The sequence below is a fragment of the Triplophysa dalaica genome, chromosome 10, assembly GCF_015846415.1.
Source record: "Triplophysa dalaica isolate WHDGS20190420 chromosome 10, ASM1584641v1, whole genome shotgun sequence".
NCBI lineage: Eukaryota > Metazoa > Chordata > Actinopteri > Cypriniformes > Nemacheilidae > Triplophysa > Triplophysa dalaica.
The window spans coordinates 8415655-8437251 of NC_079551.1; the positions used below are offsets into that span (position 1 = coordinate 8415655).

The following is a 21597-nucleotide window of genomic DNA, read 5'->3' on the forward strand; positions in this document are numbered from 1 at the left end:
ACGTGAGCCAGTTCTGCCGTCGCCGCCTCCCACTCGGAGGCTCTCTAGAGGAGATTAAAAGAAAAGAGAGAGGATACGGATTAGGATGAGGTTATTGTTATTAGTTCGCCGGCAAGAGCCTCGCAGAAATGTTGGCATGCGCCGTGGTCTAGGGGCAGAGACACCTGGAAATCCCTAGGTGAAGGCTGGGCGCTGGCACGCGCCATTTAGCCATATGACTGAACAGGGGGAGCGGATGAATTATGGAGTAGGAGCGGGGCTGCCGTGCCAGCACCGCCACCGCGGCCCTGCCGACACTGCCAGCATGTGCCAGCGGTACCAATGGGGATACGCCCACCGCTCTTGTCAGCATTGTGCCAACGCCTGCCAGTGGGCAATGCCATCTGCACTGAAATCTACACGCAGGTGCAGAAGTGCTGAGTTTTCTGCTTAAATCAAGTTTTTGAAGACCTGATGAAATCGAAAATTAGGTTTGGTTCAATTTATTTGAGCATTGGGGTTGACCGTATGCTAATGTGCCTTAAATGTGGCCAAATTACCTGTTTTGCCATTTTTTTGACTGACAACTTGAGAATTTAGCATGGACAGGCTGTCACGTAGTTACTATGTTTTTCTTTGTTGATGTAGAATAAATTACCTTGTGTGTAACCACAAATATTATATATAATTATAATATTACAAATAGCATGGTAAACCGTCATAAGGGATGTCCTCCCCAAACTTCCAGTTTTAATAGCAAGTATGTCAACACAGTAATGAAAACTGGTCAATCGATTTCATAGGGTTTAAAAACATTCACAGCTAAAGAAAAGGTCAATAATAGGCCGTAAAAGTGAAATGATTATTTACTTTCACATGTATATAATGACTCCATGATCGACTTCATGCTTTTCTACTCCTTGACCTACGTCAATTGGACAGTGACCTTCAGACGTTACAAGCAAAGTGCCTGCTGCTTTCTCCCCATCTGATTGAATGGAAAGCTGTATGGTGAGGACTCCAGGGTCCAGTCTTCCTCTCCAAACCTCCACCGCCAGACCTGTGCCGTACGCCTACGGGGCAGCTGGAACATCCACCCAGAAGCCGATCAAGCACGAAAAACCCCACCGAAAACCTGTCAAAGCTCACCCACTTCAGACCAGCTTGAGATGAGATCCCATCACGCTACGGCCTTCTCGCTCAATAAAGCGATGAGGAGGGAGACGGAGGGGGGGAGAGGGGGCTGGACAGACGTCCAGGGTTTTGAAGTTGATTGCTGCTGCCTTTGTTGTCAAATGCTTCAATTTGAAAATCTGGCCTGAACAAAAGGCCACTTTTTTTCTCTCTTCCTCCTCCCCCTGCTCTTTTCAAATGAATGGCCTCCCCAGCTTTTGTAGATGTTTCGCCGGCGGTCTTTGGGTGGAGGGGAGGAGTACGTCCATGTGTGTGTATGTTAAGAGGGTTCGACTAGACTTCAGACGCGCGACCACACCAAAGAAACTTCGCAATCGGTCACTTTGCTGTCCCAACAACTAACTTTTCGTGGGTCTTGTTTGTTCAGCTCGTTTTTATAGCTCGCACATTTATCGTAATGACAATGCAATGGGTTTTTACTAAATGCAAATAAAAAGGATTTTAAAGGAGAGGTTCGGTCAAATTTAGTGAACTTCAAGGGACATTTTTATTCTCAAACTACTGCTAAATAAACCCACAGCGGCATCGCGTGACCGCAATTCCGCTGCACTAACAGCACTAAGTAAATAGAATAGATTGAAACATTTACCTAATGTACTTTGTGCACAGCTACTTGAAAGGTAAAGCAGTAAAGATCAGCGAGAGAGAGAAAGAGAGAGGGAAAGAGATCAATGCCGGCCTGATAGCCACAGGCGTCATTTGGAATCCTCGAAGCGAAAGCATTTGATAAAGCCTTTAAGAGGTAGAGACTGCGGATTACCTTTATGATTGATTTCCATTCCAGTCAGACAGACTGCAGTGTGGTCATTTTTCTACCCAAACTGCAGCGGCGGGGCCGGCCGATCTATGTGTGTGTGTGTGTGTGTGCTTGTGTGTTGAGGGCCGGCTGAGTTACTGCAGACTGGTGCCCAGGTTAGCTCTCACACAAATTACTTCAGATCCCTCTATTAGCCATGCAAATGCGGCCCGGCTTTACTGCTCCTCGTAAATAATCCGCTCCGCCACTTCTATTAGCGGGGAGGACCACCCCCCCTTTCCAAAAAAAAGTTACGATAAAGAGATGACTCGGAAATTATTGCACTTCCTACGTGACAACTTTTCTAGGTTCTTCTTTGCATCTCTCTCACTCGTTCTCCCTCACTTGGTCAAACTTGCCCCTTTCACCGCATCCTCTTCCAATGTTAATTAGGCAGCCCATTACCGTGTCTATCACGGTCTTCACACTCCCGTCCGTCCCGATCGCAGCATCTCTCTCGGACCAGGCCCGCTCTATTAGGTATGCAGGACCAGAGTTGCGCTCTTGCACATTCGTGCTGTCCTCATCAGAAATAGTGGTCTTAGTCTCCGTGAATATAAAGAGGCATCACAGCTTTATGTACTGTATGACAAAGGCGTTTGATAAAGAGCGATGCTCGCCAGTGACCTACAGGAAGGGGAGGTTGGTTGCCTGCGGCAGGGAGATGTGTTTATGTACGTGGGGTATTTGGCCACTTTTGTTGACGTGGTTGTAAATGGAGAAAGTTATGAAGGATAGAGAGGGAAGGGGTTGGGAAAAAGCTCTCTTTTGGTTCACAGATGTGTGCCATGAATCGACTTGTTGGCATTCTAAACAAACAAGATGTTTTGAGAAGTATATTATAGAGAAGATAAAGACGGGACTACTTGTAGACAAACAAATAGGAGACATTGCAATGCTCAATATGGCAGCTTCTGGAAGGAGAGAACTAAGTAGACATTTTTTGGGTGCAATATTTTATTTATTTATTTATTTCAGAAATGCATATGCGTTATTTTTACCAGCCGTAGAAATGTCCTAATGTGTGTTTATTACTAATAATAAAAATAATATAGAACTGTATTCGAATGTATTATTGTTGTTGTTATTATTATCATCATGATTATTGCTGTTTAAATGTATATATTAATTATAAATAAATATACACTAACAATAAAGATGATGATTATTATTATTAATTATTTAAATATGCATATTATTATTCACCAGTTAAATCTAATATAAATATATATATATTTATTGAAGAAGGAGCTCCTCCCCCTTTCTAAAACTGCACTGGCAAGACAAGAAAATAGCTCATTAACTTGCATAAAGTTTGGATGCGTTTGTGTCTATTTTGTGTTAACGTTGTGTTTTTGTCCTGTGTTTCCGTGTGCGTGGCAGCCCCTATCGCGGCAGGAACAGGACCCAACTTCTCGTTGGCGGACTTGGACAGCTCTTCTTACTACAGTATGAGCCCCGGGGCTATGAGGCGCCCCCTACCCAGCACTTCTTCTAGCAGGTACACACACACACACTCTCTCTCTCTCTTTCACTGTGAGTCTTAATTAATCAGCCGAGGCAGAGATTGATGTGTTGGCTGCGTGTTGGAAGAGGCTGCAGGAGTCTGAGCTACACAAGCTTCTAACATATGTGTGTCCACCTGGAACCTCCTCCTCCTGCCACCCGCTAAGCCTTCGGGCCAGTCTCACATCCACACACACACACTGATCCCCAATGCGAGACTTCACCACGTGGCACCCTCGCATGAGATGTGTAGACAGATGTGTGTGTTTGGACACGTGTGTGTGCACAGCTGAACCCTGCATATAAACGGTCCCTTTTGATTTCACCGACGGGCCGAGTTTCACTGTCACTTTTACATAACGCAGACCACCACACCATCACAAACGTACGTTTTTATGATTACCGAACGCTCGCGTTTGGCAGAGTGTGTTTATTTACGTTCGCTTCAACCTGTTTCCTAGAAATACTTCAATTCTGACCTTTAAAAGGACACACTTGTGTTTCAGCAACTGGGTTTGTGTTCGTTCGTTTTTGTCTATTTCCTTAAAACACTTGAATGCTAAATTTTGAGAGAACACTCTTTAGCGCAAACATAAACACGCTTATATTTGACATATACACTCGTGTTTCTGTCAGCGTGTTTATTTGCGTCCACATGTTTATCTAAAACGTTACATGGTGAATTTTGAAGAACGCATTGGATCACAGAGTAAATGTGCTTATATTTAATGTACGTTTGTTTTTCGGCTAATGGGTTTTCGTTCGTTCCTTATTCGTTACTTGAATTGTTTTGCAAAATCTTGAGAGGAAACACTAGAGTACAATATACATAAACTTGATGCTTATATTTACCATAAACTTAAGTTTTGGCGAAAGTTCGAGAGTGCGCTAACAAGCATACATTAGCGGAGAACACACTTGTTCGTATGTGGTTGGGGTATGCATGTGACTGCACATCGTCTACACATTCAGGTCCAAAACACTCAAAAATTTGGGATGTTTTAGTGCCTTTGATGTTAACAAATGTTGCTTTAGTAGGTAGATCTCTTGATTTTGAGGCGCACACATCTGTGCGTATGTGTGTGTGTCAGCCCACATGCTTCAGTGGCCTCTTCAGCCAGGCCTGCCAAAGCAAACATCTGGAAAAAGGACCCTGTGTGTGGCTGCATGCTAGAAAGTAATTAAGCGATTATGAGTGAAAAACACCAGTAGGCCTTACATTAACAAATAAATGTCAGAACTCAGCTTTCAGTAGATAACTCACACACACACACAGCCGCCAGTCTCACCTCTTCAGTGTTTGTGTGTGCGTGTGGGACAGTGAGATACAGTATGTTAGTGTGTTTGTACAATATAGTGAAAGATAATTGTTATCATTCCCATGCATCTCAATTGTGCGCGTTTGCCTTTTTTTGCATACAATGTAGTTAAGCATTTACCAGCAGGGGCTTGACTGGATCCTGTGAAACCTTGACCCCTTGGTCTCACTGCAATTGTGTTGACTGTCCACAATTCATATATATATATTCTATGATAAAGTACAGCAGCTAGAAAACAGTTTTCATAAGCTATCAAATGTAACAACTTCTAAAATAACTATTTTCCGCCGACGTCCTGTAATCATCAAGGCTTTGTGGGTGGAAATATATTGACCAATAACATCATAGCTCACTTTTCACTGAACCATTTATATCCCACAGGATCAAGTCCCGCCACATGTTGTGTTTTACTGAATGTTTTGTTGAATGTTCGGACATACAACTTTATCCTGTTTTGGATTGATACAATACAGTTATGTTAGATTTTTTGTCATAAAAGCATGTTCTTAGTAACATATAACGTCATTTTTGTTTACAAAGTTTTGTTAGCTTTAAATATATATTTATATATTTGTTCAGAACATTTGACAAAAACAAACATTATGTGCCCCAAACTTAACTTACCCTAGACCTCCGCAACGAATCAATTTATTATATAATTATAGAATGATGTGATATTATGAATTAATATTAATGTAAATTAAATTTAAAATAAATTGTTATACTATAACCAAACACAGGCTGGAAGTTAGCTTTGGGCCAACACGCTCTTTTGATGAAAACATCTATAGACCATTTTGCAAAACATAAACAACACATCTCATTTAATTTTTATAATTTCACATATTTAAAGTCTTAAAGATGTTTGTTTAACATTTTGATTCAGCTTTAAATTATTTGGTTGTATTTTATTCTAGCATAATATAAAGTGTTACAAAATTGAAACAGGAAGTGCTCCAGTGTTGTTTACATCCTACCAAAATAATCCTTCACTGCATGTCGTATATGTATATAACTATATATGCGACCAATCAAAATCTTGAATATAGCCTTTATCTGGGTGCATAATTTACCAACCAGCACATACAAAGCATTCTGGGATAGTTGTGATCCTTACAGACGGTTTCAGAAGTAATAAAATAAACAAACGTTATATTGCACAAACTTAACTTCCGGTAGACCTCTGCATATAATCTAAAACTGTTGAGTAGTTATAATGTCATTTAAAACAAATGACAAATAATATAAAACAAATTATTCTATTATAACCAAACACAGGCCTGAAGTTAACTCCGAGCAAGGCGTGTGCATCCGATGAAACAATCTATAATATATACACATACATTTGCTCTTAAACTGACAAATATGATGTTTCCTTCAATATTTTTACGACCTTCTCATATGACTTCTGTCTTGTCGCGCAGTTCTGCAAAGCGTATCAAATGCATGGAGGACGATGTGGACAGCCCGGGAGAGGAATCCTACTACCCAGGTCAGGGACGCTCTCCTGGCAGCGGAAGCCAAGCCAGCAGCTGGCATGAAGTAGAGCCAGGTAACCATCCACCCCGACGCCTGGCCTCCCTAACTCTTCTACACACACACATTCACACTCTCACACACCGCGGGCGATGGTGTGTCCGTGCGTCCCGTGTTGCGTGCTGGTTTCGGGGTTTTTTTTGTGACATTTCGGTTGAATTCTGGAAGTGGTTTTGTTTACTACACCCTCTAACTCAACACAAACAATCCTCTCATTTTCTTTATCTTCATTAGCAGTTAACCGTAGAAAGCTTGTGGGTTTAAACTCATTTTACCTTCATACCCATGTGTGTACTACTAATGATGCTAACAATGTACTACACTACGAGTCCCGTGAGATGTGTGGATGTTGTGTATGTGTTTGGATGCTAGCGTCATTGGTGCTGATTCATCCAGGGCCGCTATAAACCATGTTGCGTCTACGAAGAGCAGAGGACTGTAAATCTGTCTTGCTGGGAAGTGTCTTGAACCAGACGGACTCTCTGTCAATATTAGAAATAGTGCACAGGGTGAAAACATGCGTCTGGTTTTATAGCCGAATCCAAATTGTTGATGAATGAACAAGGCACTTTAGATCCGCTGAACTTCAATGTTTTTTAAATGTACAGTTAAAAAATTTTAACCGATTCTTGAACTCTTACCCCACCTCCCTTGACCTCAATAATATTTATTTGTTCTTTCTCTCCATCTCTTTCATTCTGATTCTCTTATTTTGGTGTTGCTTCAGATCTTCTCTGTCCAACAAAGTCCCCCATTAACGTAAATACAGATCCGCCTCACTTTATTCTGAGAACGATTGTTTAATATCACCCCACACCAAGGAGGCCGTCTGCCATTTATTTGAAAACAACTTTCACGCACACGATGAAGCCAATGCCGATTCCCGTCCCGTCCCCCTGCCTCCCATTGTGATGTCAGAATGATAGCCCCGGACGCAGAATGTTTCTTTGTCCGTCGGTGAACGCTGAAATGCGGTTTCAGTTACAAACTGCTACCTACGGATGAATACAGACGTCGGTCTGAACAAAAAGATGCAAAATGTGTTTAAGGATGTTTGAAGGCTCGACTAGAGGAAGTCAAGAAGTGTAATTTTAAAGAATGTAGAAAGCGTGTGTGTAGGCTTACAGCTTTGGGAATTTTTGTGCCAAGACTTGAGAGGATGTTTTAGGTGATCTTTAAAAATAATAAATGGTATTAAATTGGCTAAATCCTGTTTTGCTTATATCTAATAACGGATTTGTGTTGAGGGTTAGAGGTAAGGGATAGGATATATTATTAGCTTGGAATAAAAACACTGGAAGTCTATAAGATGTCTTGAGTAATAAAGTGAAATAAACCTGTATGTGTGTAACCTGAGCGTGTGGCTGTCGGACAGGCTGCAGACACATCAGGGAACCACACGACATGAATGCTATTGCACATTTGCTTCTACACCTCTTAATCACCCTGCCTTCTTTTTCTTTCTTTTGTCCCTCCTTTATTTCTTCCTTCCTCGTCTTTCAAAGCTGGATATAAACTGCGCGGCTCGCTAGCTAGTTCGTTCATCTCAAGACAAGGTAAAACTCACATCACTGTCATCAACCTTCAACAACTCACCCCTCCCTCCCCAAAACCAGGAGCTTGTTCATTGTGCGTCTAGTTTTGTTGTTGTTGTTTTGTATCTTTGTGGTTGTGTTTTGGTTCAGGTGATTATCCCTCCCCCCCCCCACAAGCACCTCTCCCACAAAAAATAAATGAAGTATGGTTGGACTTCCTATCCCATGAGATTCCTGTGATTTGTATGTGTGCATGACATCATCCATGTTTATTAATGGTGCATCTGGAAATGTTTGTTTTGCAAGTGACATCACTTTGTTTTACAAAATGTATGTATGATGAAGCTGTGATATTTGCAAGAAACTTTTTTAAATAGTTGGCGGGTTGTTACGTGGTCGTTGGTCTTAGAGAATCCCTGTATATCTTGTCTTAATTATACTTTATAATTTACTTGCTTTTATCACTGAAAGTATTTTTATATTATATTACATTATAAAAAAAATAGAATAATTATAAAACGAAATATTATTATTTGTTCTATTTTCTATCATTTTTATATATTTTGTAATTATTATTATGATTATGATTAATAGCAATCATTGTTATTATTACTATTATTGTTATTTATTTTATTATTTTTGAGCTATTTTTATACTTGTTTCTTTTTCGTTTATTATAAAAATGAAAGATATTCTAATTTATAATTTTTTCCAATGTTGACAGTCAGACCCTCTGTACGAATTTCTCACTTATATGCATCTAGCTGAACTCACCAGTCGACATCACTCAACCTGTATAATTATTTACAAAAAAGACAAAACAAACGAAAAAATACAGAACAATGCTATTGATTTATTATGATTGGATACTGAAAGCTGTGTCTCACTACTAAGTGGTTTTCACAGTTGCATGGGCACCGAGCAATTGAGAGTCTGCTCGTCATGTGTCATGTCGGAATGTGAGAGGGAATGTATGAGCAAACCAAGAGAGGGAGAGAGCGAGACTTGACCTCCAGATCCCTCGCTCGCTTGTGACGGGATCACACGTCCCCTCCGATCAACGACTTCCGCCCGTTTTTCAGCCAAGGTGTTGGACGTCAAAACCGCAGTGACATCTCGAGCACTTGTTATGGCCGCCATCTGTTTGATTTGTGTCCGTTTCCGCCAATCCGGCCCAAGAGTGTGTGGAGTTGTGTTTGTTTGCGTGTGTGTGGGTCTTTCCTACTCTATTTGCTCTGTGTTTCAAATTTGCTAAGCTGTCAGGAGCATGTCCGCGGCAGCAGCGTGCCTGTCATTGTTTAGGTACCTGGTGTCACGTGTGCCCATCATTTTGCTCTCCCTACCCGGGGTCACTGAGATTTGGTATCTTTTCAACCTGGTTTAAAATCGAAAACTAAGGATAGAATTACAAAATAATAGAATACCAAATGAAATTCACTTAAATTGAACCATAAACCTAAACACACCTGTAAATGGTAGTCTAGTTGGAGTAGATTCACGGCCTACTGCAGCACTGATTGATGTTCCGAAGGGGACGGTGAGCGCTTCAGGATGAGAGCGATGGAGAGCAACAGCGAGACGCACTCAATACAGAATTGCCTCCTCGCCCGTCTGGGTCCTGTCAATTTGTCAGCCACGAGGACGGAGAAAGGGAGGGAAGAGGAGAAACGGAACAGGCCAGGACCAATGCCCAGCATGTAATAACGCTTCGGAAGGGAAAGTGCTGACTACGGTCGGTCTTTGATTCCAACTGACAGAACCTTTTCAAGTGCTCATTACTCACTGCGAGACATCAGGCCCCGTTCACCACAAACACAAACGCACCTTCACACACACAATCAAAGAAAAGCCTCCACCGACCCACAGGTTTCATTTTGTTTTCCTTTTGGTCCTCATCGCTCTATGGGCACTGGCCTGTTCCCTTCAGAAACACATCTTAAGCCGTAGAGCGTGACAGAAGAGCGCTGCTTAAAAATCCAGATTCTGCTTGGTTTCTAGCTGCTTTAAGCTACTTATAAGCATTCGCTTGTCCAAGATGTTGTAGATGTTTATCAATTAGCAGGTTGAGTTGGTTTTGGTCTTGCAGACCATTTTGGTCAGGGCTGTTTAGGACTGGTAGACCACCAAGAGGTCAGAGGTGTATGAAGACCTTACATAATGAAGAGTTATGTTTTATTATCTTAGAGTGAGCTAATTCTATCTACATACACCGCAGGCCCCCTTACATTTACATTTAGGCATTTGGCAGACGCTTATATCCAAAGCGACTTACATTGCTTTATCCTATACATTTTACACAGGTATTTGCAATCCCCTGGGATCGAACCCACAACCTTGCATCGTTAACGCAATGCTCTTACCACTGAGCTACAGGAAAGCGATGTAAGTGCCCTACATGGATTTGTTGTTTCTACAGTAGCCCTAAACAGGCAAACTGCTCTACAGAGCGTGTAAATACGTTATCTCCTTTGGCAAAGAATCGAAAACGTGAGGACATTTTAGACCTGTGTCAGTCACAGAAGTGCTTTGAAAGGAGTGGAGTGAGCCGTTAGTTGCAATTTGCAACCTCACCACTAGATGCCGCTAACTTTCATACACATGTCTAAGCCATTGTACTTAAGGGAAAAATTTGATCCAATCAAAACCTTCCCTTTTGGGGACATCCTCGCTTGTCAAGACACTGTACGAATATAGTAAATAAATATTGTTAAAAAATGAAAAATGACAAAAATTATCTGTTAGGGTTAGCTTGTAGATTTTTGTGTGCGCGTTTGGTCACCTTTTTTCTGCCTTGACTGTCAACATATTCATTGAAATTGATGTGGATGCTAAAGGAAAATGAGAATAGCTGAATAAGGGATATATGTTTTGTGTGTGTGTGTGAAATACTGTTAAGCGGTACTACCCTGCTGAAAGACATGTTTTGTTGTTGAAATCGGTGTATCAGGAATCGTACCTAGCTTAACCCGCGAGGTTTCTTTGGTCAACCAGTTTCACCAGAATAGTGCTTTAGTTTGTTATACCGGTTAAGTCATACCAGACTAAACCAGTTGAATAATCTATGCTTGTCTTTTCAGCAGGGTAAAGCAATGCTGAATATGCTTAATGGCTTTTTTCTTCAAAACAACATTTAAGTAGCATCTCTTTCCTGTTTCTTTGACCTCTTGCATTATATTTCCATGCCCTAAAGTGAACACAATAATAAACCCGGTCAAGGTTCTTATGATGGTCAGTGATGCTGGCAAGAGATGCTCTTTCTCTATCTTGTTCTCTTGTTGTGCCTGAAAGGGGAAGGAGTCTGCGATGGCTGGAGAAACCAACAACGACTTCCGCTCACACACAACATCAAAACACATCCCTCAACACATCCAGCCTTTAAATATTGACGTCTATGTTTACACACAAGTAAAAACCAGCAACCTGGCGTGTGGTGCCACGGTCCACGTTTCCTAAGCCATTGAGACGTGTGGACAGCGAGAGAATAGCGAGCGATCCCGGCAACAACCATTAATACAGCTTTAGCCCTAGATGATTGAATTGTGCTAGCTAAAGTCATTTGCTAGCGTTTGGATGAAGTCGTTCCTTCAGTGGTGGAGGGATGGACGGCTCACAATGTTTAAACCCTGTCCCGGCGCAGGACTAAATGCTTTGACAAATGGGCCGCCGTTACCTTCTAATTGCCCCCTTCTATTTGCAGTTCATTCTCATTAATTTGCATTCTTAACCTCAAGCATAGAATTGGCCATGGGTTTTCCTCATGCTAGTCTATTTTTACTCTAGCACAATGCCAGGCATTATGGGATGCATCTGGGGAGGCATACACTAACATACTACAGTCATTCTTAGCTAGCTCATGTTAACCTGTGCATGTAAACTGTTAACCCCCTGCCAAAACAAAGGCCGCCTGTCGGACTGTGAATATGAATGTTGTGTGCTTTGCATCCCTAACCTTTTATTCCCCGTTCTTGTCTGTTCAACTTTCACTCTATTCTGCTTTGCTTATCTTTACCCAACTTTAATTTCATCCCGCTAGACCACGGGTATGGTACAAAAGAGACTTCCGATTTGGTCTGCTCATTCAAATTTTATTTTATTTGTTTTTTCCATGTCGTAGGTGCATTTTTAACATTAACTACTAACCCTTACACTCGTAATATCAGAAATATAATTGACACTAATTTGATCAAGACTAAAGCATTGGTCCGGTTGCACATAACGCAGCAAAATTGAATTCAATGAGTGTGTTTACATGCACAAAAAGATCATCCATCATTATTTACTCACCCTCATGTCATTCCAAACCTGTATGACTCAACAGAAGATGTTTTGAAGAACTTTGGTTACCAAACTAAACTGGCCCCCATAGACTTCCGTTGTATGGAGGAAAAACCATAAAGACATTTCTCAAAATATCTTCTTTTTTGTTACACAGACAAAGGGTCACGTACAGGGTTTGAATGACATGAGAGTGAATAAATGATAACAGAATTTCTAGATTTTTGGGGGGGATGAACTATCCCTTTAAGAGTGGCTTTTCTCTTATTATATGTAATAAGTAGTTTAACTAAAACATAGCATTCTATCAGTCTTGTATTGTTAAAAAATAAAAAGGTGATATTTCATCCTATCAGTGGTTTGTCATGCATGTAAACGATCTCTGAAACACATTTTATTCAGTCAAAAACCAGACTAAAGTCATTTTAGTATGACATTTGCTCCCCTTAACCTCAGTCTCCAGACACATTTCATCTATGTTAGGACACTACATATTGACATGACCTTGCGTTTCACTAGGCCAGGACTACCTTCAGCCTCAGCCGGCGCGCACACATTCTCGGCTGCGTCATCCTGTGCCACACCCCGATGGGTCTCGCAACAGTGTCCCCTGCTGTCTTGCCCCCCATCCACCAACCCCACCCACCCTCTTTATCCACTCTCTCTCCTTTGCGCCAGCCTGTGTCTCCATGACCTTGCGTTATTAAATTGCACTTATCAATCATTCTTGCCAGGGATGCCATCGCCTACCACATTAAAGAAGTCAGAGAAGTCTGGTTTCAGCAGCCCCGTGCCTACGCAGACCTCTTCCCCCCGAACGGCATTCACACACCATCATCGACCTGTCATAACAGGCCCCAGAGGTGAGGTCCCTACCCCTCCAAACTACACCACAAATCACCCCTTCCAAAGTCCGGGAAAAACCCTCTGTCCCTCGAATCCCCGTCTGAATCCCCAAGTGGGGAGTAATTCATTCAATTGGTTTGTTCGGTGTCCCGTTGTAGCCGCTGGAACTTGTTAGAATCACAGATGCTGACAAATACGGCAAGTTTTGTCAAATGAGCACAAACCTCAGAGTATCTCGCCAGGCGTACCCTCTTGATTTACATCCGCTTAATGTAAACACTTAACCGGATCCGTGAGCATGACTTACACGCGGGTGCGCGTGTAATCCGACGGCGGCTTTATCACAGGGTAGACTGGATCAGGTTATCGCTGCCTATTGTCTCTGGCCGTGAATGGATGTGTTAAAGGATAAGGCCAGTTTTTAATCAAACACACACCCGTAAACTCAAACAGACACAAACAGATGCTACAAATTCCAGTATTTGCGTGGTTATGAGTTATAGCGAGAAAAATAAAGTTGTCTCCTATCTGGATTTATAGCTTGTTGGCTGGTTTTTCGTTTTCCATCACATTTTCAAAGCACATTGTCCGGTATTCTCTGACCACTGTGTTTAGAAACATTTTGTTTGTTTGAAGTTTTGAAATGTGCACAAACACGTTATTTGGTTTAACAATAATAATAATAAAACATTGTTAACTTTACATTATTATTAGTATTGTTATGAACAATTATTGTTATATTACAAAAAATATAAAAATCTATTTGTTATTTTTACATGATTTAATAATATGTTTTTTATTATTATTAAACATTGCTTTCATTGTTATTATTATTATTTTACATGGTTCATAATTATTTATTTTATTATTTTCCATTATTTGTATATTAAAATAATAGGATTTGTTTCCAAAATGAACGACTAAATATTCACTGACACGTTTAAGTGGAACCCACACAGTTTAATTTGCGAGGCTATTAGTATTAAATCATGTTTGGAAGCCGTATCACCGTCACATCGTGAATACCATATTTTATGCCCACGTGGATGCGAGGAGGAAAAATGGACTAGGATTTAATATGCATAAGCCGTGAGTACTTCTTAAAAGCTAAATTCATGGATCTATGATTGATTTAAAGTGGCTGAGATTTGTCTCCTTGGAAACATTAGGCCGCTGGGTGGGGCAGCGTAAAAACTTTCCTTTCGAAAACCATTAAAGAATATTTAAAACCACCTAAATCTGTCCTCCTTTTCAGTTGACCGGGTGGCTTTCTAACACCGCTCCCTATTTTAATGTTGTTCAGATACCCCAAAGGGTGAAGTGGGGACCTGTTGCTGATCATGTCTTTTATTATCACCTTTTATCATTTTGATAATCCGCATTCACTGAAAGTTGGCAGCAATGGGCCGATGGGGAAAAAGGTGGCGGAGAGGATCAGTGAACCAACACGATTTGCAAAGTGGAACTAATCCCGAGCCATTTCTATTAATCGCGTAGCCTTCGCGGGTGGCAACACAATAGCGTTGCTGGAGCTGCGTACAACCAGCTGCCGGGGTCTGCCTCCTTTCCTTGCATTTTTATCATTTCCATATTTGCTTTGGGGGGTATGTGTCAGCTAGACCCCCCTCAGACTAACTTGAAGACCACCCATTACATCTCACACCGGCGTCTCTTCTAGTTAGGCTACCAAAGTTTAGGTTCTTTCTCATTATATGCTATTGAACATAATGGCGCCGTGCTTATGAGAAGCAACCCGCTGTTTAATAAAGCCCAAAGACAAGTCATTTCCAAGGATCAGACGTCTCTTTTGGGGCTCCCGTTCTCTCCCGCAGTCTGTAGTTAAGCGCTAGTCTCCATTCTCCGTCTCAGTTGTCTGTTCTGGTATTAGTCTCATCTGCACCCGTTTCCATTCATAATCTCTCGCATGCCTCATCCAGCACGTGAATGTGGTTTCCCGGCTTCTCAGTTTAGTAACGTGCCTCGAAAGGGTAGGAGGAATTACGGCGTCCCTCAGCCTTGCCAGCTCGGGACACGGTCAAACTTTGTTTACTTGCAATTTTCCGTCCAAATAACCACCATTAAATGAATAAGTACATGACATGGGAGCAAGCCATTTAAGTAATTGGCTACCGTTCCACAACACTTGGATTCCCTCAGTGAGCGAAGAGAAAAATAGGGAGGGTGTTTTTTTTGTGCATCCTAATTGACAAGGACCATTTGCATAATTGACGGGAGGTTTCCTGAACCATTCTGCGGTGGGCGACTTGGGCAAAACTGGCCCTGGACCACAGAAAACAGTAATGATTTAAGGATGGGACAGGTAGGCGCTCGGCCTCAGGATGTTGGACGAATTGTTGAAAAGTCGTTTTATTTGGCCATGAGAGAAGCGGCCTTATCCAGCTTTAACATGTTGCCTCCAGATTAACCGGAAGGATGCCAATTGGATCCACATCTTAGAATAACCAGAGGAGGAACCATATGCAGCTCAAGTGTTTCATTAAATCAGTTCTTGGATTATAGATAGCGCCCGTGAATTTCGTGGAACAGGCCGTTTAATGCCGGCTATGAACTAGTGGCTTTCCAAATTCTGCTCCGGTTTATTATTGGATATGCGATTCTCTAGCCTTAAGGTTTAGCGTTAATTCTTGTGTGTGAATAGATACACATCCGGAAGTAGGATCAGAAAGAGTAAGGGTGTGTCTCGAGGGTCAGTCGCTTTGGCAAACAGCTAAACCAGTTGAGGTACGATAAGGCGTACGCGTACCACCGTAAAAGTTTGCGTCCATCCACGACAAAAAGATCAGACGATGCCGAGAGAGGCAAGAAGGTGAACGACAGCAAAAAGAAAGGCAGGAGAGAGTCATCCATTCCATTATTACTGTAAATACAATGGCTACATCGCAGTCCCAGCGTCCAGAGTTTCCAGTCACCCTCTATTGACAGAGTCATAAATCAAGGTCCGAGCTAAGTGAATTACTGCAGCAGGGGGCTGTGGTTTTAACAATGTTTATGTAGTATCAGCTTACCATCTCTCCTCAAAGAGAGAGGGAGAGAGAGATCGGAGAGGGCGAGCGCGGAGTCTTATTAACTGCGCTGCGATACATCACCGGCTTAAAGACCCTGAGCCGCCACACATCCCAGGCATTATACTAATAACCAATAACTGAATATTACCTCTATTAAGAGCCGCCTAATTAGATTGTGCCGCTTACAATTAAATACTTGATAAGGTTCGATCCATTAAAGGACTGTCAGTCTGAGGGCCGCCAGCGAGGTGTGGAAGAGCGAGGGGACGACGTATCTGACAATTGGGCTTTTTTTATTGCTTGTATGGGGACTGATGACAGTGAATGTAAAAAACTAAATTAGGTTTCGACTGTCCACTTTTGTTTGGTCTAGTTTTGCACAGCGGAGGGCTGCAGGTAGAGCACGTGGCTGTTTTGTGGTTTTAGAGCGTCCATGTGGATTTTTGCAAGTGTTATTGACTGCACAGCTGGCTGTTACAGGACCTTTCCATTGTTACGAACAGGTGCGCGCATTGTGTGCGAGTGCGTGCTGTCAAAGATCTCAGAGTACACGCAAAGTTGATTTGACGTGAAAACAAGGCTGTGAGGTATATCAACAGTCTGTTTCTATTAAATCGCTGCCATCCTGCTGAAACCTCAACCTAAATTCTGAAATGATTATAAAGGGCACTTTATCCCCCTTTAGTTCGGTTCATTTGTTCCGGACCGATGGCAAAAATTATGCATTGTAGCATTACAACGGTGTTGGTTCCTTTTCACACCTAACTGATGGTTTGAACCAGTTGAAACAAACCAAAATGCAGTCACGTGACAACTTCCATATCACTCGCTGGCGAGAGAACGTATTTCCTAAACTGCTATTTTAAACTAAATAAACTCACCATCAACATCGCATGTCAGATGTGGTAATGTTAGCCCGATCAGCTGTGCTAGCATCAGTCGCATTATTTTAGCGGCGATGGCGATCTCAACAACATCCACCTGGTCAACATCCGGTTTTGTCCCAAGTATATAATCAAGGTTGTCATACCAGGGGAACTTGTACATCCCGCAAAGAAAATATTGCGCTGTTCTTTTGAGTTTTCGAAAGTTTCGATGTAATATGGTAATCAGACCAAATTTCTACGATGCTCTGCAACTATCAATATAGACCGTCGATATCCCTTACAGCCTTGTTTACACGTTTCCTTCTTCAAGGAGGTCTCGGGACGAAAACAATAAAGCTAAAAGTGAAAATCTTCAAAATTTTAAAGTCTTTCATTTAAAGTCATATTTCAAATCACATTGTTAAAATTAGCATGTCGCTGTTGGTAAAATGTTTCATGCAAAAGACACCCAAATATTAATTATTAGAATATAACTTTTTGCGTGGGAACCCTTTTCTAAAATACACATCCAATTTTTGTATAAAGGAGCATTTATACTGAGTTAATAGTAAGTGTTAAGTTGTAAGGACAATATATTTTTAGACAACTTTTTTGTTTTTAAAAAATATCTGGGGACCCTTGAGAACGTTCTAGAGGCCCCGGACACTTGGGTTATGAGTTCCTCGCCCCAAAAAATTCCAGAGTTAAAAATTTTTTATTGTTTTGTTGACTAAACAGTGGACACCCAAGTCAAACGCATTGACATATGGAACAACGTGCCTCCACTCCTCATAACCTCAGACTGCAGTTTATTGACACTGTGTGTGTGAACCCATCCCCATCTGCATGAGCGATCCCACCACTCACAACATCCGCACCCTTTCTTCACTGTCTTACCCCAAATGGCCCTCTCCACAGTTCTTTTCCAATCTACTTGTTCTCTTTCTTCTAACTCCTCTCTTTTTCCTTTCAAGCGAGTCCTCACGCCACGCCGTCAAGTCTTCATTTCCCGACGTCGCCGATCATCCAGCAGCCCGGCTCGTACTTCTCCCACCACGCCATCCGCTACCACCCCCAGGAGACGCTCAAGGAGTTTGTCCAACTTGTTTGCCCTGACAGTGGTCAGCAAGCTGGACAGGTGGGCTTCCTTAATGTAAGAAGGAGCATTTTTGTACATACACACACACTACCTCACGCAAGCCCTCTTTTGCTGTCGTTTGTTCTTAAATTGTGTGTTCGTAACGATTTGGTGAAACAGATTTTTGCTTTGTTTTATTGTCCATATTTTTTTTACTGTGTAAAACATGTTTACAGCTAGCTAGCACTTACGATTTCCGTATAGCCACACATTTAAACTCAGATTCATACACAAACGCACACATCGAGCTACCCATAATTCATAGCACCATCTCACGAAACAAATGCCTAACCTACTGTTTATTCACTAGCTTTTTTTATTAGGATCAAGCCCACCCCGGCTAGCCCATAACATATAAACCATTTTCGCATACCCGTCTCATAAATGACAATTAAAGCTATAAGATCAATAAAACTAAATGTTACATTACAGCATGCATTGAAATTATTGGTAAAACACGCATTCAGACTCCGGGTCACGTGGGTAATAAATCCGATCCTTGGGAGAGTGACCGTGCTGTGGGCGCAGTGACACGGCCCTGACGGCTGGAGGAGAGACAGCGTGCTGTTTGGGTCATAGATTATGAACAGTGAAGTGCGCAGAGCAGCAGAATTTTTTATGACCGGGAGCAGCAGAAAATTGCTGAGCACCGTCACATGGATCCTTCGGATGCGCACGTGTGTGGTAGAAACAGGGTGTGTGCGAAAGCAGGGCGGTGTTTACTTTATTAGTCATTCACATGAGCTGCATTTTCAGATCAGTGGGATTTCAGAATGAACTAGATTTGTGTTAAAAATACGTCACTTTTGACCACTACTGTATGTATATTTTGGTGTTCGAAATGTGTTGGCGAGGATCATGCTTATATTTCCTTTTTCTTTGCAGCCCAACGGGAGCAGTCAAGGAAAGGTGCACAACCCGTTCCTGCCCACCCCCATGCTGCCCCCTCCTCCGCCTCCCCCTATGGCGCGACCCGTGCCCCTGCCCGTGCAGGACTCCAAACCTCCCTCGACCTCCACCGAAGGAGGGGGCAACTCTCCCACCTCGCCAAGTGAGTCCCTGCATCCACACACACACTCTCACTAGCAGTCCTCTATTTCATTTCGAACCTGAGCGTAAACCATCTCGGGTTTCCCAAGCATGTGTAAGTTTATCTAGAGTGTATTCGTAATGAATTTCCCAGCCACCATGCGTGGTGTCCATGTCAAACCTCGACTCGCACACCGGTGTTCTCGACAGCTGCGCCGCTCCCGATACAATATTGATATTGTGTCTTTGTTTGTGTGCCGCAGCCTACTCCACGCCGAGCACGTCTCCCGCTCAGCGCTTTGTCAGCGTGGGACCCAGAGACCCCAGCTTTGTAAATATCCCTCAGCAGCCTCAGGTGAGTACACTTAGAGCCACACACAGATTCACAGAAATCCTTTAAAGTCCATCAAGTGTCCTCGTTGTCAGGAGAGATTTTTCGTACGGTTATGCCGACTGTAAGCAAACCTCTTTTTCAGTACGAGAGCTTGTGGGTGATTTATTGCGTTCGTAATTGACATGTTCTGACTCCAGTTTCTGCCGTACGGGGGGCGCAGTCCTGATTTACATCCCTCACACACGCACGCGTTTGCATGTGACGCATAGGGAGAGTTCACCTTAAAATGTTCATTCTTTCATCATTTACTCATTCTAATGTCATTCCAAACCTGTATGAGTTTGTTGCTTCTGCAGAACACAAAAGACATTTTAGAAAATGTTGGCAACCCAACAAAATTGACACCTATTGTATGAACACAAAACCACACAGACATTTCTCAAAATATCTTCTTTTGTGTTTCAAAACGTTTAATTTAACTTAATAAATCAAACAACAGATAACATGGTTGTACACTTTATGCTTCACTAATGCAACGCCTGAACGAATACAATGAAATCCTTGTAGTTTTCCGTGGCTATTGTAAGACACTGTTTATTTTAGTGGCTTGTTATATTCACACACGTATTGTGTATCTCAGCCATCAACCCTCTTTACTCTCTAGATAACTGTATTTATGACTATTTAAACGCTATATGGGTCACTGCTATTAATACATTCATACACTTAGGATCTCTCTGAAGAAGTACATAAACGTGCACTTGTTTTGCATTTGTAATGTTAAAGCTTCTGGAGTGTCATTGCTGCGTTTAACCTTAATCATCACACACATATCTCAGATGACAAATGCAGCCTGTACCACCACCTCACAAGAGCAAAAACCGAACTTGTTTTAAAGAAACACAGCAGAGATGATACTGCACTCAGAGAGTAAACACTAAAGACTAGATTGGAACAGTGAGAGAGAGAGAGAGAGAGAGAGAGAGAGAGAGAGAGTCTGTGTGTGTGTGTGTGTGTGTGTCCGGAGCCCTGCAGCAGTCTTCCATCGATTTATTGACTGTGTCGCAGGCCGCAAGACACGCATCCCCCAGTAGAGTGGAGGCAGGTGTTTGTCAGGCCGGCTGGAAGGAGAGGGGAGCGGGTGGGGAGGGGTTATTATTTATTGTTTGTGTTTATTTATTACTCCTCTCCAACTCTGGCTTCTCTCTATGTCTCTCTCTCTCTTTCTCTCTCTCTAGATTTTTCTTTCTATCTGTTTATCTTTAGATCTGTTTGTATATATTTTAGACGGGTCAACTTGTGTTGCTGGTCGTCATGCCTGGAGTTGAACATTTAGATGTTGTGTATTTAGTTTTAACTTATTTTAATATATATATTTTTTAATTGTTTTTCAGACTCTTGTGGTTCTTTAGTAAAACTCTAATTGTGTTACTAAAATGAGACCATAAAGAATTGATTTTATTTTTATTTTAGTTTGTCTAGTTTACTTTTCATTTGCAAGTTTATTTCACAGCTAATTTTGGCTTTCATACATTTTGGTGACACTTTACAATAAGGTTGTATTTGTTAACATTAGTCAATGCATTAGCTAACACGAACTAACAATAAACTTGTACAGCATTTAGCAACTTACTACATAGTAATTTTCAGTATTTACTGATACATTTGTTACATAAAAAAACATACATTTATTGTATCTGTTAATATTAGTTAATATTATATCAATTATATCAATTGTATTGACATTCGTAACATTAATAAAGATGATTAAATGCTGAAAAACTATATTTAGTTTTGTTAGATCATGTTAGCGAATGCATTTATTCATGTTAACAAATACAACCTGTACTCACTTTTACCCTGTACACTTTTGTTTATGATAAAAGCCAGAAATGACCAGTACATTTTACAGGTAAAGAACTGTAAAATTAATATGGTAATTTCCTTCATATTAACACAGTATATTGTGCCATATTTACAGATTTTTTTTGAGTGAAGTGTATGTTTGGAAAAGGCTATAATGTTGTTTGTTAAATAAAATGAAGGATGAAAGTCTCCTTTTGATGTAGACCCCTGATAATAAAAACGCTCTCCGTCTAGACAGACAGCCATTGCGCCGTGATGTTATATTAAAGCACTGTATGAGTCTCATACCGGCCATATTGACAAGCCTGTGACCCCACGGCAGGGTTCGGTCGCACCATTTCATTGGCCTCAT

At 41.6% G+C, this 21597-nt stretch overlaps 1 protein-coding gene across 8 annotated transcripts in view; it reads left to right on the forward strand.

The window, feature by feature from the left end:
- nfia (nuclear factor I/A) overlaps positions 1-21597 on the forward strand; it is a 133047-nt gene that overhangs the window by 100924 nt on the left and 10526 nt on the right. For 2 of the 8 annotated variants that reach the window (XM_056759226.1, XM_056759229.1), the window contains exons 5-10: positions 3353-3470; positions 6219-6346; positions 12875-13003; positions 17853-18016; positions 18902-19067; positions 19309-19400. In XM_056759226.1, the coding sequence (XP_056615204.1) occupies positions 3353-3470; positions 6219-6346; positions 12875-13003; positions 17853-18016; positions 18902-19067; positions 19309-19400 (797 nt within the window). Of the gene's footprint in view, positions 1-3352; positions 3471-6218; positions 6347-7835; positions 7887-12874; positions 13004-17852; positions 18032-18901; positions 19068-19308; positions 19401-21597 lie in introns of all 8 variants that reach the window. The other 6 variants (XM_056759225.1, XM_056759227.1, XM_056759228.1 and 3 more) reach the window with 3 other exon arrangements.